Source organism: Solanum stenotomum, chromosome 10 (assembly GCF_019186545.1).
Source record: "Solanum stenotomum isolate F172 chromosome 10, ASM1918654v1, whole genome shotgun sequence".
In the NCBI taxonomy this organism is placed as follows: domain Eukaryota; kingdom Viridiplantae; phylum Streptophyta; class Magnoliopsida; order Solanales; family Solanaceae; genus Solanum; species Solanum stenotomum.
Window position 1 is genome coordinate 38,877,923 of NC_064291.1, and position 19,011 is coordinate 38,896,933.

The following is a 19,011-nucleotide window of genomic DNA, read 5'->3' on the forward strand; positions in this document are numbered from 1 at the left end:
GCCCCCACAACCTTAAACCTGCCCCGTCCCACATAACCTTAAATACACCCCACCCCACCTCATTGCCATCCATATCCGCCACTGGAGCCTACGGTAGTGAGAGATGCACAAAACTTTCATATCTTGGAGGAGCCTCAATAATTTCAAATCGAGACCTCTTTGCCTCTAAGATAGGAATTCAAACCATATGTAATATTCATGCTCAATGCTTCTACTATTTTCTTTATACCATTATTATGTCTATCTCAAGTTCAAAGACCAAATTACTGCATTTGAAATTATATAAATCTCATAGTGTTAAGTGTTAATTATTTTATGTTCTTACTCTTTTCTAAATTACAAGAAATCCTTAAAATTAAAGGACTCCAGATACATATAGCAGACATGCGCGTGAATACATAAGTCGCGATACATTGCTATTCAGGAAACCTACAGATAGATAGCTCACAGATATATCCGAGAGGGGATAATGATGTATTCGAGAGGGGTGAGATGTATCCAAGATGATAAAAATGTATCCAAGAGGAGATAGAGAAGTATCCGAGAAAGAATTTTTGTAATTTTTTTAGATAGTAAGAAATTTTAGAGATTATGATAAAATAAGATGTATATTTAGGTAAATCTAAATTTTATTACACCAACACATTGTTTACTAATCAAGCATACACTAATTAATTCCTTCATTTTAAATCATATATTTATTTTATTTTATTTTTTTGTGATCATGAGATAGGAGTTTGACTCAATGGTAGTAACAATGAAAAGTGAAATCTCCATGGACTTTTGGTTGGATAGGTATATTATGTGCATCAAAAGATTTTCTGTTAAAATACAATGGCATAAATGAAGCTTTATTGCAATGATAATAACATAGATGAGATTGACTTTTAACGGAGGTCATAGTTCATAGATGATCAATTTCTAATAGTTTGATAATATAGTTGAGCTTTTTTCCTTTAATTTATATTTCTTTCATTTCTATTTGTTTGTCTGATTTGGAATTTAAGATTGTAAAGAATATTTTTGAATTTTGTGATTTCAAATCAAAGATGTTGAATAATATATATACCAAAATTTCCTTTATTTTTGTGGTCTTAAACACGTCAAATGAAATGTTAAAATTAAATGATTGTCAAAAACAAAAAGAAAACATTCTTTTTTGAAATAGACTGAAAAGAAAACATACGAACAAATTGAAATAGACAAATTAGTTGCATTTTTTATCTGAGGAGATGAATGAAAAAAAATCTTAAAAGTAACACGTAGATCTGAATGAGACTTGCCGAGGAGGATTCATAGTTTTGATTTCTAGTTCACGTGAGCTCAATATCTTTTTTCCAAAATTTTTACAATTTTTCTCTAGTACTTATATATATATATTTGATTGCGAATGCGGTCATTATTATATATACCACTTTTATTCTAAAGGATGGAATATAAAACACTCTATTCACTCGTATGTGAGGACATCTTACCTCTCTCTCCCTCAAAAGGGATATATTTATAAAAATGTTTTAATTTAAGTTCAATTCATTTTAAATGGTCATTTGACATAGTATATTAGAAAAAATAATGTATATATATTAATCTTGTGTATTATTACTATCTTGTTTGATACATTTTGTATTAAAGTATGTATTTCTAATTATACATAGAAATTCATGATATTAGTAATGCAAAGGGATTTAATGCATGGATTAACATGATTAAAGACGCATGTGTAACGACATGTTCCCGTCGTTATAGAAAAATCAACAGAGGAGAATTTAGGGCTGAAATTTTTTTTCGTAGTATTTGGATTTTCCCAACCTCGTCCGGATTTGGACGAAATCGGAGTCATTGAGGCGTAGGGAAATCTGGTAACAATCGGGTGAATCATTTATGATTTTTATTACATGAGTAGTTAGATAACTCGTTAAGGAATCTGTACGACTTTATGGAATTGAATTTGGGCGAGTAGAAATCCCGGAATCGATCTTAGCGTAAAGGGTATTTTACTGAGCATCGTGGGTTAGAAGTGTATTGTGAAATGAGAATTTTCAAATTCTTGAAATAACTCTTTATCTCAAAAATGCCGCTTTGGCGGGGTTTTTGCCACTTTGGCGCCGCTGTGGCGGGGTGGTGGCCGTTGTGGTGGGCCCGACGCGAATTAAAGTCGTTAATAAACCCCTAAACGACCTCATTATGCACTTTTCGACTTTTTGAGCTAAGGAACGACCCCCCAGGTGACTCCTACTCATTTTTCACCATTCTTGAGCCTAAAGATAAGTTTTTCACTCCCCGAATTCATTTTTCAATCCGTAGAACGTAATAGAATGGGTGAATATTGATGGAGGAAGGTTTTGTTATAGATTCTATGGTGGAAACAACCCTAATTTAGATAATTGGGATCATAGGTTTGATCTAGGGTTTATAGAATTGTTAGTAATCCGGGTAATTAATGATTGTTTATTAATTCTCGTATTATATTGATTGTTTGTGGATCAAGAACAAGCAGAACGAATCCAGAAAGGGAAGGATCAAGTTTCTTTGGGTTTCAAGCTTGTTTCGAGATAGGTGATGGTTATGATTCTATGATTGTGTGATGTATGCTTGTTCTTGCTTCATTATTTCACTTGTATATGTATGAATGTTGCAATGTTGATCACACTTGTTGTAAATGAGATAGAGAATTAATTAATGCCATGAAATCATGACTTAAATGTATGATCTTGATGATATACTTGTGATTGTGATTGTGGTGTGTGAATGGGATCGGTTGCCACGTTTCGGCATAACTAACTTGGATCGGTTGCCACGTTCCGGCATAAGAATGGAATCGGTTGCCACGTTTCGACATAAATATGGGATCGGTTGCCACGTTCCGGCATGCTAACTGTTTGGGTTTGGGTTCCATGAGAGGACCAATGATTTGATATAAAATGTGAAGTTGTAAGTTGTTCGTAAATGTTGATAATATTGTATATGCTGATATATATGCATGTGATTATATTGTTGTCTTGATTTGTTTATGTTGCACTAGTGGGATAGCCGCGTGATCCGACCAGTACACTGTGGTTGTATACTGATACTGCACTTGCTCTTATTTGTTTTGAGTATAGGGCATCATCAAGCGGCTACCGACAGACCTCGCTTAGGAGTTCAATGATCGTCACTTCGAATTCAAGGGTGAGCCAATTCTTCCGGGCTGCCATGGGATTCTCTTTCGTCTATGTCCACCATTTCTGGACTTAGTCATTTGTTTTAGTTAGTTCATTAGTATGGGGTTGTATTCCTTCTTGTTTAGACTTGGATCATTTTTTAGATGTTTTGGTATATTGACTTTCAGGTTCTAGGTTATTCTTCCGCATTGTTTAGTTATTGTTAGACTTTTGTTGGAGTTTATGGGAACTCCATATTTATTTCCTTAAGTGTTTGACTTAAATGTTTTAGTTTTTGGTTTAGTTGCTTGTTTTGGATTGTAGTAGTGGTTCTCCCATCGGAGTGTTAGAATGGGTGCCAATCACGACAGTCTGGATCGTGATATCATGTAATTGACCTTTAAAATCTTCTTCACCATATTTGTGGAGGATATTTATGTAGACAAATATTTTTTTTCTTAATACTATAAATATGGTGTGTATGTCCTTAATCAATGAAGAACTCTAAGATGTTGATAAAGAAGAAGAAGAAGAGTAATTGAAAATTTTTAATACACTAAATCAGATTTAACCAACTGTAGTTGGTTGTTACAATTAACTATTTACTTTCTAACCGACCGTGTAAAAATACTCCTGTACACTATTTTTTTAGAGTCCGGAGCCAAAAGGGTAACTTTTTTCTTCCAAAAAATCAAAACAGCATATCAAAATTATTTTTAACCAAAATGATAAAATCGCTCCATGAGCGATTTCCTTTTGACAAAATTGACTTTGTTTTTTTTCCGAAAAAAATTTCAATTAAAATCGCTGCCCAGCAGCGATTTTGTCAAAAAAAAATAAAATCGCTGCTCCCGCAGCGTTTTTATCAGAAAAAAAAAAAATATCAAATGTTGAAATCGCTGCTAAAGCAGCGATTTTATCAATTCTTTCTTTAAAAAAATGATTTCTTAAAAAAAAAATTAGTGTGGTTAATTACATTGGTTAAAATAAAATAAAAAATTGTGAGGTTAAATATTAAAAATGACAAAGTAAAAGTCAAACACCCAATTAATTCTTAGCAAACTACAAAATCACACTGCCGCATGAAACAATTAATATTAGTATATAATTAACCACCGACAATGTAATTAGAAAGCAGACCAATTTTTACTTGAACATTATTGAGCATTATCAAAAAGGATTTTCCATATTAGAACGCAGACCAATGTAATTAACCACAAGAACTTATTAATTTTTTTAGGAAATCGCTGATGGAGCAGCGATTTCGGTTTTTTTTTAAAATATAAACAATTCGATAAAAACGCTGCTGGATCAGCGATATCAATTTTTTTAACAGAATAGCGTCGTTAATTTTGTCAGAAGGAAATCGCTTTGTCAGGGGCGATTTTGCCCTTTTAGTTAAAAATAAATTTGATATGCTGTTTTGATTTTTTGTAAGAAAAAAATTGCCCTTTTGACTTCGAACTCTATTTTTTTATATGGTACTATATTAGATTAACTTGATAATTTTTATTTTCGGAACATCCAAAGTACCAACGTTACTAAATATGCAAATCACTAATTCATGAACTATGGTCTATGTTATTTCCTTCGTTTAAGGCCACAATATTAAAGGACATTTTAATACATTTGACATAACTTTAGTTTAGGACCACAAAATTGAAAAGTCTTCTTTATTTTCTTAAACTCCTAGCCAAGTCAAATTACTAGACCATTTTTTTTAAAACGGAGGGAGTATATACTTTGTCTGTTGGTTCATGAGCAGATATACAACAAATTTCTAATCTAGTTATTTTTGTTGTTGAAGATCTGTTCTGCACCAAATTGTCTCATGATGTTTTGGAATGCATGGTTTAATATTGTAGACAAGAAAATGGGATCATAGAATTTCCATAAAATTTTAGTGTGCAAATGAAAAAAAGAGACATGAAGGCGGTGTGTTTGGTATATAAGAAAATACTTTCAGAAAGATAAGTGAGAATTTTATTTATTTTTTTGTGTTCAGCATGCAAGTAGAAAATATTATCTTAAAAGCATTTTTATAAAATCTAGATAAATACTGTTAGAGGTGAAGATAAAGGATAATTTTCATTGAGATTTTTGATTAAAAAAAATATCAAATTTGAGGTGATCTGGAGACCTGAGAGCATGCATAGTTCTGGTTTACTGAAAATGGTGCTTGAGTTGTGAATTCGAGGTTAGTGAAACTTTACGTTTTGGTGCGTACTTGTTTTTCAAACCTTTCTTTGAAAATGTGTTTTATTTGTCTGGTTCATGTGTTGGGACAATCGTGAGTTACTCTTCCGCGCTTGGTAGTTTGATGTATGCTATGATTTGCACTAGACCAGATATTGCACATGCTGTTGGTACCGTTAGCAGATTTCTTTTCAATCCTGGAAAAGAACATTGGGCTGCAGTGAAATGGATACTAAGATATTTGAAGGGTACTTCAGATATGGAGTTGTGCATTGGTAGTGGCAAGTCTGAACTTGTATGCTACACAGACTCTGATTTGGGAGGAAATCTTGATAATTCAAAATCCACTTCTGGTTATTTGATCACTTTTGGAGGGGGAGCTATTTCTTGGCAATCAAGACTTCAGAAGTGCATAGCTCTATCTACCACAGAAGCTGAATATATTGCCATCACTGAAGGTGCCAAAGAATTGCTTTGGATGAAGGAGTTTATCAAAGATCTTGATTTTGAACAATCAAGGTTTGTCTTATTTTGTGATAATCAAAGTGCTATTTATCTCACCAAGCACTCTACCTTTCATTCTAAGTCCAAGCATATTAGCAGAAAATATCATTGGATTAGAATGGCCCTGGAGGAGAAATTATTTGAGGTTGAGAAGATACACACTGATGACAATCCTTCAGATATGCTTACAAAAGTGGTGATCGTAGACAAGCATGAGTTTTGTAGAAGTGCGGCAGGCATGAAGCCTGTCAAGAGTTCCTCCACTTGAAGTCCATTTGGCCCCTTGGCTGGAGGGGGAGTTTGTTGGGCTATTGCCCAAGTTCCAGCCAAAGGCCCATGGCCTAATCCTACTTGAAAAAGGATTGGAATTATTCTCTTTATTTGGTTTCCAATTCTATTAGGAAAATGATTGGAATAGTAATCCTATTTGGAGTTGGTTTTAGCTTTGTAAGGAAAAGCACAACTCTATAAATAGAGGATGGTCTTGAGAGAATAATTTAGATTGCTCATTAATATTGTCTTTGAAAGACATTAGGACATAAGAGAGGTTTTTGAGAGAGCTTTCAACAAGAGATAAGAGAGAAGAAAAAAGGGTTCTTTTGCTGCAGTCTTTTATTCCGACCAGCAACCTTCAGATCGTGTTTTCCGATTAACTAACCGTTGGATCGGGCTGAAATTTATACTGAGTGTTCCTGACATCTTGGTGATGGATTTGAACGGTGGAGATCGGATTTGGAAGTCAGCAAGATCCTGTTTTACGTCCCGAACAGCACCTGGGTTTGGGTGGTGTTTCTTTCTATTTATGTTTTGTTGGTGTAGCTATTGTTTGTTCTCTTTTGGCACTTGTTGTGTATCCATTCGAAGAATAATTGTAACTCTCTTATTGTTATAGTGAAGCAATTCGGATCTTGTCGATCCCGTGGTGGTTACCTTCGTTTTGAAGGATTTTTCCACGTTAAACTTGGTGTTCTTTATTTTAGATTTTCATTTTTCATCTTTTTGTCCTAACAAGTGGTATCAGAGCCCAGGTTCGGGTGTGTCGGAGTAGTGGACTACGTTTTGTGAGAAGTTCCCGATGTGACAACAAGACCAGAGATCTGCAGGGGTACCTTGTGTCGAAAGTCTTCCTGGCAAAGTGGTGGTCCAGGCGGCGTGTCCCATTATGTGATAATGGCGGTGCAAGATGATTTGGCAGATCAGATGGTGTGACCTAGCGATTGGAGATCTGCGGTTGATGCCTTGTGTCGAAAATCTTCCTGACCATGGTTCAATGATGGAATTAGGTTACAAATGGGTGTTCATCTTGGCAGGTGTAGATCTAGTCGCAACCTTTTTGACAGTAATGAAGATCTTTGTTGGAGAAATTGTTTCAGAGAAGTTCTCTGTGTCAAGACGTAGATTTGATGGAGGAGGTTATGGAGAAGAGATGCAAGATCCTAAAGATTATGTGAAGAAGGTGGACAAATTTATTTTGTCAGAAATTCAGGCCAAGGCAGAGATTTGTTAGGGTTTATTTGCCCTGATTTCTTACCATAAATAAGTTTTCCTTTTAGGAAAAGGTTTTAATATTTTGACTAGTCCTTTTCTTGTAGGAAAGGTTTTAGGACTCTATAAATATAGGCTTGTTCCTTCTAACTTAATTAGCATTCACAATGTAGTCTTAAGGGCTTTGAGAGTTTTGGTTAGGGGGAGAATTTATGGGTCACAAGCTTGATACGTTATCACTTGTGTGAACCTCCCATGTATTCCGAGTGAATTGGTTGAGGTTGTTTCTCTCTATATTTTGTACTCTCATGTTTATATAGTGGATTGCTCATCTCCTTTGTGGACGTAGGTCGATTGACCGAACCACGTTAAATCTGTCTCTTTTGGTGTGTTTCTCGTTTGTCTTCTTACTCGTGGTCTTTCGAGGTTTGCTTTGCTAGCTTCCGTATTACACCTGCTTATTTTCGGTCCTAACAATTTGACCAGTTGTAGATATGTTACTTTGTGAAGAATATTGAAAATGATCATACCATGGCGTGTGTGTTAGGACTGGAATAATTAGGTGTAATGCGAAAGCTAGCAAAGTAAACCTCAAAAGATCATGCGTAAGAAGACAAACGAGAAATACACCAAAAGACACAAAGATTTAACGTGGTTCAATCAATCGATCTACGTCTACAAATGAGATGAGCAATCCACTATAGTACAAAATATAGAGAGCGACAATCTCAATCAATTCACTCCGAATACAAGGAGGTTCAAAAAATTCTCCCCCATAACCAGAACTCTCAAAACCTCTAGGACTACATTGTGAATGTTGTTTAAGTTAGAAGGAACAAACCTATATTTATAGAGTCCTAAAACATTTCCTATAAAAAAACGGGCTAGTCAAAATATTAAGCCTTTTCCTAAAAGGAAAACCTATTTATGGTAAGAAAGTCAGGGCAAAATAAAATTCTTAACAATGTGGACGTTGGTATTGATACAAGTATACTTTTGAGGCATTATGTGTTGTTGTGGACTTATCAGGATGGGAGGTATTGATCTCTTCCACAATATTTTATGACAAGCCGTGAGTGTGGATTAAGTTGAGATATGTAGTGTCCTTTCTGAATATTTATTTGAGCCTTATTGAATATTATATCATAAAATATATATTTTTGTGCATATCATTGCCATATTCGTTGTGTGGTTAAATTTTCTATCCTTATTTCAATACTATTCAAAAAGTCGGGTTTAGAATTTTACTAAATTATATTTACGTATAACTCACTCCTTACCTGCATGTCCATACAAATATTGTTGGTGATAATGAAGCTAGTAACTGACAATTATCCAAGAGAATCGAGTCTTTTGTAGTTCTCATTTATGCTCCATGGTTAGTGTGGAATTCGGGCAAGAATTTCAAATTAATATTTTGAGATTTTAATTATTTATAACTAATTATTATATTATTCGAATACATATTTATTTTATTAAATGTTGTAAATTAATGATTAAGGGATGAAAATTGATTTGCCTGGCCGGTGGAGTGTGTCGGGTGCCAATCACATTTAGGGGATAGTTTAAAATGTGATTATATACTTTATCTATTGGTTTACGAGCACGTATTTTACCACAAATTTCTTATAGTTTGAAAAATGTGTAGCAGTAAAATAAAGAAATTCCAAAATTTCTCTTTTCTATACTATTAAGAATAAAAAATTGTCAGTAAGGTCTATATATTCGTGTGTGATTCCTATTGAAACACATATGCATCAAATTATCTCTTCATATTTTAAATTAATAATTTAATATTGTAGACAAGAACATGGGATAATATAATCCCCACAAAATTTAATGGGATCATAGAATCCCCCACAAAATTTAATGGAATAATAGAATCCCCACAAAATTTAAGTGTGTAATTGACAAAAAAATGAGGCATGAAGGGAGTGTTTGGTATGACGGAAATGTTTTTCATATAAGAAAATATATTTTAGGAAAATAAGTGGGTTTCTTTCTTATTTTTTTTCTTCATCTTAAACGAATTTTTATATAATTTAGATAAATACTATGAAAGGTGAAGATAGAGGGATGAGGATGGAGATAAGGTGTGTTGGAAGGTGAGGATTGTTGGAAAACTATATGCACAGCGGAAGCATACCAAAATCATACAACTTACATGAATAATAGACAACACATTGTTTATACTAGAACAAGTACAATCATGTTAGGGCATATAAACTTTCTGAATTTAATTTCAGAATTACCTCTTGAAGCGTGAGCCGATACCTTCAAGTTAATCCACAAGCTAGTCGACAAGCTAGAAACTTCAAGCAAATTCATAAGCTAGTCCACAAATTAGACCACAGTTCTACGGTCTTCTATAGTGATCCCAAGTTCACTTCCGAACCCTCTCAATACTTGGGTGGACAAGTATTCTATAGAAAAAATTCTCCATTTTTAAGGGTTAGAAGAATCCCTATTTATAGAGATTTCTTCTTAGTCCAAGGAAAAGGAATACCATGTCTTTCCTTAGAATAGAAAGACATGTACATCTCCCTTTCCTTAGAAAAGAAAAAGTCATGTCCTTCTTCCTTTCCTTAGAATAGAAAAAGTGATATACTTCTCCCTTGCCTTAGAACATAGAAAGATACATACTTCTGCCTTTCCTTAGAATAGAGAAAGACACATACTTCTCCTTTTTCCCTTTACAATAAATTCTGAGTTCTAGATAAATATGGGCACGGTAGGGACCACAGAATTAAATACCAAGGCTTCCTATTATGAAAATAATTCCAAATAATTAATTTGAATTATTCTTACCATAATAAATTACAAATCATTCCACTAGAAATTTGTAATTGCACTCCTCTATTTATATTTCGAAATTCCCCATTAGACACATATGTAATTCCCCATGTTAAGATTACAAACACTAATCAATAAATTAAATTACTCACAAACTTAATTCAATGATCAATTTCCTTTAGAGCATTGCTTAACTTATTTCATGTGTCGGATTCTTAAATCCACTTGCAAGGTTTGACAAGTTGAAAACTTTTAAGCTTCTCAAAAAGGCATATCATCAATCTTTATATCGAGACATGTATTCCATCAACTAACTTATTATTTCACCAATATATATTATCATCATCCAATCTACCAAGAATATTGACCCATCTTAGAATCTCACCTTTTAATAAATCAAAACGATGATTAACATATACAGATCATAATAGTTATATCAGGATTTTAAAGAATTTATTTTCATAGAGAAATTTTTTAAAATTTTTTTTGACCAATCGAACCTGAACCCTGAGACTCCTATCTCCTAATTATTAAGGGAGAAAAAATGTTATAATTAAGTGTAATGCGGAAGCTCGCAAAGTAAACCTTAAAAGATCATGAGTAAGAAGACAAACGAGAAATACAACACAAAGATTTAACTTTATCTATTGGTTTACGAGCACGTATTTTACCACAAATTTCTTATAGTTTGAAAAATGCGTTGCAGTAAAATAAAGAAATTCCAAAATTTCTCTTTTCTATACTATTAAGAATAAAAAATAGTCAGTAAGGTCTATATATTCGTGTGTGATTCCTATTGAAACATATATGCGTCAAATTATCTCTTGATATTTTAAATTAATAATTTAATATTATAGACAAGAACATGGATAATATAATCCCCACAAAATTTACTGGGATCATAGAATCCCCCACAAAATTTAATGGAATAATAGAATCCCCACAAAATTTAAGTGTGCAATTGACAAAAAAATGAGACATGAAGGGAGTGTTTGGTATGACGGAAATGTTTTTCATATAAGAAAATATTTTTTAGAAAAATAAGTGGATTTTTTTCTTATTTTTTTTCTTCATCTTAAACGAATTTTTATATAATTTAGATAAATACTATGAAAGGTGAAGATAGAGGGATGAGGATGGAGATAAGGTGTGTTGGAAGGTGAGGATTACTACCAATGTGGAATGTTAGTAACTTGTTTTCCAGACTTCCATTAATTAAGGAAGTCAATTTCCTCAATTTTAAAGAATTTATTTTCATAGAGAAATTTTTTAAATTTTTTTTTGACTAATCGAACCTGAACCCTGAGACTCCTATCTCCTAATTATTAAGGGAGAAAAAATGAATATTTTTCCAAGTTTATGTTATTTTCAAAGTTTAAGATATTGTCCTTTAACGTGTTCAACGACAATTGAAAGTGATGAAATTTAAGATTCACCAAACAAAAGTTAAGAAGGCAAAGCAACTTTTGTTGTTATAAATTGAAGGTTCCAAAGATAGTGAGATGCACAAAACTTTGATCTCTTTGAGACAATTATTCTCTTCAATTATTTTAATTTTTAGCTTCTATTAGAATGGGAACTGAAAGTGTACGTAATATTTATGCTCAATTTTCTAGTTTTTCTTTTATATACTCATTCATTCATTTTAAATCATATTAATACATATATTATTTTTTTTTGTGTCATTATGAAATAGGAGTTTGACTCAATGGTAATCGCAACAAAAAATGGAATCAATGCACCATCGTCTCCAAGGGAAAATATGTGTCTTAGTTTGATTGAATCTCATGTTAAGGATAAAGAATCTTCTGAAGAATTGAATATGATTTTGACTCAATATGTAGACACATTATCCCAGAGGATGAAATATCATATAGGTAATCAGTAGATATACATTATTTTTGTATAAATGCGGGAGATAATTTTTCAGAGAGGTGTGTTTCTCAAACTAATACGTGATAGTTTGGGTATAAAACTCACACTTCCAATAGTTTAGATATCAAATTAAAAAAATGAGATATTTTAGATGTGTTTTTGACACTTTTCACTCAAAATAAAAATATAAAACCTTTGTACTTCTTACTGCAACTTCATATTATCGATAATATGACTCTAGATAGGAGGGGAGTGGAGATCTTGTATTAGGATAGAAAGTTAGTAGGGATAGAATGTTGTCTTGTCTTGCTTTGTTTTTTCTTAATCTATTATCATATATTGTGTATTGTGTTTCGATTATTATACTATTTTGTTATTGGTATTATTTCTTTCGTAACTTGTAGGCTCTACAATGTTTTTCTTATTAACTATAATGTTTTCTCCTTTGTTTTCCTCTCCTTTACTTGGGTTTGATGTAATCTTTAGGAAACAACCGCTCTATCTCATGGAGGTAGAGATAAAGTCTGCGTACACTCTATCGTCTCACATTTCATTTAATGAAATTTTACGGAATGTGTTATTGTTATTATACATTTATAAAAAAATAATGCATTAATTAAATATGTAGGCATTATTTATTTAATAAATGAGTTAGGGAGTTGTTGTCAAATAAAAAATTTATAAATTTCCTGAGTACAAACGTAATGTGCTGGAGGTCTATATTATATATATACTCCTTACAAGGAAATTAAAATATTAATTATTACATAGACTTTTACAGTGAATTTGTACTACTAGACAGTGTGTTTAGCGGCCTTTTATTAATAATATAATTAAAAGAAATTCAACAAAAATAAGTACATGCAAAGAGGACTAGACATTATCTTACCAATTCTAATGAGGTAAGAAACCTCTACTAGTTAACTTGCATGAAGAAAATACGAACTAGACAAAATTAAATATTTTATGATCTTCACCAATTTGTATTACACTCTATTATGATATTACAAATTAATTAAGATGATAAAAGTAGTGCAAAAGTATAAAATCCATAATGAACTTTGAGTAATCAAACTCAAACTTCATTTTACAAAAGTTTTGAGCATTAGGTTATCCATTATATATGTAAATTTGATCTCTCTAGATTGTTTATATTACAGGTTATCCAATTAACCTTTATTATGAGCATCATGCTGCTTTAGCCCCACTCTTGCAATTTCATTTGAACAATTTTGGAGACCCCTTTACTCAGCACCCTACAGATTTCCATTCAAAAGATTATGAAGTGGCTGTTTTAGATTGGTTTGCACAACTCTGGGAAATTGAGAAAGATGAATATTGGGGATACATTACTAGTGGTGGCACTGAGGGCAATCTCCATGGCCTTTTGGTTGGGTAAGTTTCACTTTGAGAGGCGAATCTAGTTACAAGTTGATCATCTGAATTCAATATTTTCAAGCCACGTATTATACTTATATGTATAATATGAAAAATATGGGAAATACATAAAATTAAGTTGTATGAATTGAAAAACACAATATTTAGGCATAACACCATGAGTCTAACATACCTATATTCACTTTCACAATTTGTGTAGAAGAGAGCTACTTCCCGATGGAATAATATATGCATCAACAGACTCACATTACTCGATCTTCAAAGCAGCAAGAATGTATCGAGTGGAGCTAGAAACTATTAACAGTTTAGTTAATGGGGAAATTGATTATGAAGATTTGCGATCAAAGTTACTTGTCAACAAGAACAAACCAGCCATCATCAATGTCAATTTTGGTAGATCACATATACATATATTTAGATCATATGTGGAATACTATTAATATTTTTAAAAATTTATGTTAATTTATGTATTTGTAGGAACTACCTACAAAGGAGCAATTGATGATGTTGATATGATCCTACAAATACTTGAAAATTGTGGTTATTCCAATGATAGGTTTTACATCCATTGTGATGCTGCACTATATGGGTTAATTGTCCCCTTCATCAACCATGTAAGGATATTAATTACTTTAGTCCATTATTTTCTTTAAGGGAACAAATAGAAAATGACACGTGTCTCTTTGTATTCATCAATAGGCGAAAATAATTACCTTCAAGAAGTCAATAGGCAGTATTTCAGTTTCAGGCCACAAATTTTTGGGATGTTCCATGCCTTGTGGAGTTCAAATAACAAGGAAAACTTACATTACTACTATCTCAAGAAAAGTTGAGTATATTGCCTCAATAGATAATACAATTTCTGGAAGTCGAAATGGTTTGGCACCAATATTCTTATGGTACAGTTTAAGCATGAAAGGTCATGTCGGATTGCAACAAGATGCCAAAATGTGCTATGAAAATGCTCGGTATTTAAAGGACCGGCTTCATAAAGCAGGAATTAGTGCTATGCTCAATGAGTTTAGCAATATCGTGGTGTTTGAACGACCTTGTGACGACAAGTTCATTCGTCGTTGGCAACTATCTTGTACAAGAGATATGGCACATGTTGTGGTTATGCCAGGCACAACAAAAGAAATCATAGACAATTTTTTCAAGGATTTAATGCAAGAGAGGGGAAAATGGTGTGGAATAACTTTGGCTCCTTGTCTAGCAGATGATATAGGTTCTCAAAATTGTCTATGCTCCTATCACAACATACATCACTAAAATTCCTTTGGAATGATCTTGATTATGGAGTATGTTGGAGTGACTCAAAAATTGTTATTTGAGTTTGAAAATAAATTTTCATGTATCTTTTTATTTGATTTTTTTAAATTTATATTTTGAAATGAGAAGTGTCTCATTATCATCTTGTTTGCAATAAATTTTGAATATGTGGAAAGTAAATCAATCATAAATAAAATCTGAAGAAACAAGAATATTATTGATAGAACAACTTGATTTTTCTTTATGGATTTCTCCGTGATTCGAGGGCTATTAGTAATGTATTTCATGAACATAGGAGACCACATCATCTTGATCTCTTTATGAATATCTCATGAATTTTATGAAATTTTGGAGATTTTGATCTTTATGAATATCCAAGAGACAATATTTGATGCATGTCTTCATGATCTCTTTGTGAATATCCAAGAATTGATGGGATATTCCCGATGCCTCTTCAAGGAATATATTACCCTTTATATAGGCAAGATAATATTTGATGTTTTCATGATCTCTTTGTGAATATCCAAGAATTTATGAGATATTTGGGATGCCTCTTTAAGGAAATATATTACCTTTTAAGTGTGCTTTCTATAACAGCTTAAACTTTTAGATGAGATAGTCGCACAGTTTAACATGATATTAGAGTAGGCAAAGGTCTTGTAATCGAATCTCACCGCCACCCAAATTATATCAAGTCACCCTTATACCTCACCTCCAACATTAAGGTAAGTTTCTCCCATATATTTCTAAGCATTTATAAATAATTCTTAATAATTAATTACGCACTACAATCCTAGTTAATGCTTTCAAGATAATCTATCCCATGGTTCAAGAACGAATTTTTAGAGTTCTATTTCAAGTATCTAGAGCGATTATGATATGTTGTTCTTTCCCATGCTACCTTCTTTAAGTCTATGAGTTTTCCTCCGTGAATGAGTTGGAGCTAATTATGATGAAAAATCTAATACTCTTGTTCTTATAATTATGATGATATTATTAATTCTCTATGGTATCCCGCTTCCACATGAATTTTATGAATTTCATCATGAAATGATGAAAAATATATATATGAATTTGTATTATTCTTAAAAATGGAGATGAGAGAATCAGACTTTTACTCAACAATATACATAATCTTCCGAAACCACAGATCATAACCATTTAAACTCTACTCAATCTAAATTCCAAACAAATCTATTATTGAATTGTCTAATTCTTGAGGCTCTAAATGGTTTAGCTCGAGATTGAACATCTTGACCTGCATCTGGGCTACCGAGTTCACTAGGGATGGAAATGGAGCAGTGTGGGGCGGGGCGGGGTGGGTTTAGCTTAACCCGGAAAATAATTAGTCTGCCCCGCCCCGCCCCATCCCGTCCCGCATAACATTTTTTTTCATTTTCAATCCGCCCAGCGTAATAATTTTTTTCATTTTCAATCCGCCCCGCCCCGCATGAACCTGCCCAACATTTAAAAAAAAAATATTTTTTTAGTTAAGTTTGATATTTAAAATAAAAATTCATAAAAATAAATTCACTTTTTCATTAAATTGTATTAATTTAATAGATAATGACTTAGAAATTTAACTTTTAAAGATCAATTGGGAAATAAGTAAGAAATTGTATTATTTTCATTTACTATCTTAAATATTTTAGTAGCTTTAAAGAAATTATCTAAATAAATAATGTTCTACCTCTCTTATAACATGTAAAAAGTTAAAGTTAAATTTGAATCCACATAAAATCGCATATACCCGCAACCCGCTCCGCCCCACATTAATTTTTTTAAAAATCCACTTCAACCCGCCTCACATCCCTACCGCAAGTGGTGGAGCCAGAAGTTATTTATGCCAGAATGAAAATTCTCCTATTCCATATTCATGAAGACAACAACCGAACGGAAAAACAAAGGTACGGATATTACAAACAGGAGAAGGAAATTCCAAGAGGAATATCACTTCTCCATACTTACAAACTTCCAACCAATCATGTCATTCTAATAATTATACAACTACTAACTAACCAATAATTCCTACCCACTAATGCCATCAGTATTACATTTNCCATACTTACAAACTTCCAACCAATCATGTCATTCTAATGATTATACAAATACTAACTAACCAATAATTCCTACCCACTAATGCCATCAGTATTAATTGCAAACAAAATTAATGGAAAGACGTATACATTTTGGTACCTGAAGCCATCTGCCCCAACGAAGTTTTCTGTTCGCGGCGGCTGCTCTCATCAATTCTTATTTTCTCCCAAATTGTTACACCCCATTAACTTATGGGTCGAGTGGTATAGGGTACTCCCTCCGTCCCTATTTACTTGTCCATATTTTCTCGTTTAGATGTTCCTATTTACATGGCCATTTTCACAAATCAAGAAAGGACAAAAAAAAAAAAATTTCTATTATGACCCTCATTTAAACTTCTTGAAAATTTAAACTTCCCCCAATATTGTTTAGTTATCTCGAATAAATTTATTTTGGAATCATAATTAATAAGGGCAAAATTGTAACTTCACTATGCTAATCATTGTTGTCTTAATATGTGTGTCATTTTTAAAGTGGACAACTAAATAGGAACGGAGGGAGTATTAACTAAATTATGAACTTGACCCATGAGTATCAACTTTAAATATAGCTAGACATTAGGAGTTTAAGACCTCTCTTTGGCCAACATTTGTTTTTTCATCTGATTTTTTTAAAAAAAAAATAAAATAGTATCCACTCAATTAATCACTATATTTAAGACTCATAACTGAAGATTTAAATTTGCAGTATTTTTCATCCTAATTAAGTCACTGCAGCCATTTATTTTATCTAATACCCCATCTAAAAATAGTTGTCCATCATTCATTTGACACTGTTAAGAATGACAAAAGCCCCACATCGGTGGTTAATGAGATGGGTGAACTCCTTATAAGGCTTGGCAATCCTCCTCCCTTTGAGCTTGCTTTTGGAGTGTGAGTTAGGCCTAAGACCTAATTTAACAGACACATATCTTAAGAAATATTTGATAAATAATAGGGATAATATGACTAAATTATCCTTTGAATATATTAAATTTAATGCTTTAAAAAATGTATTAGATATTAAATACAATATTTACTACAAAGAGTAAAATAGACACAAAGAATAAATTATCTCTTGGTTTTTTAATTTGGACAAGCTAAGTATTGATAAACAACTACTCCCTCTATCCCTATTTACTTGACAATATTTCCTCTTTTAACTGTCCCTATTTACTTGTCCATTTTGATAAATCAACAAAGGACAAAAAGAAATTCCTATTATACGCTCATTTAAACTTCTTGAAAATTTCTAGTAAGTCATCCTTTTTGGAACCAGACAATACATTTATTATACTTGGGGAATTACATAATCCTTTAAGTTACCCATAAAGCATTTCATTAGTTTATGAGTAAAAATTTTGAACAATTTTTTAACTCAAAAAAATTGATAGAAATAAACTTGAAGTTTCAACTAATACTCCTATCAAAGTAGAAGGCTCACTTATATTGATTGAAGATCCAAAAATTATTGAAGTAAAAAATTTAAAAAGGAAAGATGAAGATCGAATAGAAGCATTAGAAGCATAGTGAAGATACAGAAAATTGTAAAAGTGTATGTTGTTTCCCTCCAATTTATTTCACTTGAATTCAAAGAAGTGGCTGTAATTTTGAAGTGAAAAGTTGTCATAAATACAGTAAATAAACTTATGAACTTCCCAGAGCATTGATTAGTTATCTTGAGTGAATTTATTTTGGAATTGTAAATTGTACTATAAGGGTAAAATTGTAACTTCACTATGTTAATCATTGTTGCATTAATATGTGTGTCATTTCTAAAGTGGACAACTAAATAGGGACAGAGGGAGTACTATTTTTAGTATAGTGGACAATTAAAGATGAACTGAGAGTAGGGGTGTGCAAAAACCGAACCGACCAATAAATCGAACCAAAAAAATGTTATTGGGTTATTGAGTTTTTAATGAGTTTATAAAAAATAAGTCATTGGGTTATTGGGTAAACCGATAACTCAATAAGGCAATAATAATTTACTATTTAATCCTTCCTAAATATTAAATATTAATAATTTAATATATAACTAGACACTCTGACTATATCATATTCTCAGTACTCTACCCACTTCACACTAGTCCGCTTTAGTCTTTAATGTTTACTCAAAACCTAAAGACTAAAGTAATGGTTCACAATTGTAGCTATTTGATTTTAGTTTTAGTTTTAGTCTTGTTGAACTATTTGATTTTAGTTTTTGTTTGTAATTGTAGGTTGTAGTTTTTGCAAGTTTGTAAAGGTCTTTAATTTGATTAACATAAAAAATT

General features: G+C 32.2%; 1 protein-coding gene across 1 annotated transcript; it reads left to right on the forward strand.

Moving 5' to 3' along the window:
• The first annotated feature begins 7,023 nt into the window (after positions 1-7,023).
• LOC125842956 (histidine decarboxylase-like) lies at positions 7,024-14,884 on the forward strand. Its single transcript, XM_049522226.1, has 6 exons — positions 7,024-7,296; positions 11,815-11,995; positions 13,154-13,388; positions 13,591-13,784; positions 13,869-14,005; positions 14,091-14,884. Exons 1-6 carry the CDS (start codon positions 7,024-7,026, stop codon positions 14,658-14,660), a joined length of 1,590 nt encoding a protein of 529 aa, XP_049378183.1. The 3' UTR covers positions 14,661-14,884.
• Positions 14,885-19,011: the final 4,127 nt, after the last annotated feature.

Bases quoted from the DNA above. Each gene is read 5' to 3' on its own strand.
- LOC125842956 (XM_049522226.1), top strand. From the start codon at position 7,024: ATGATTTGGCAGATCAGATGGTGTGACCTAGCGATTGGAGATCTGCGG. The intron at 7,297-11,814 runs GTGGACAAATTT...ATTATGAAATAG, and splicing joins CTAAAGATTATGTGAAGAAG to GAGTTTGACTCAATGGTAAT. The intron at 13,785-13,868 runs GTAGATCACATA...ATGTATTTGTAG, and splicing joins CATCATCAATGTCAATTTTG to GAACTACCTACAAAGGAGCA.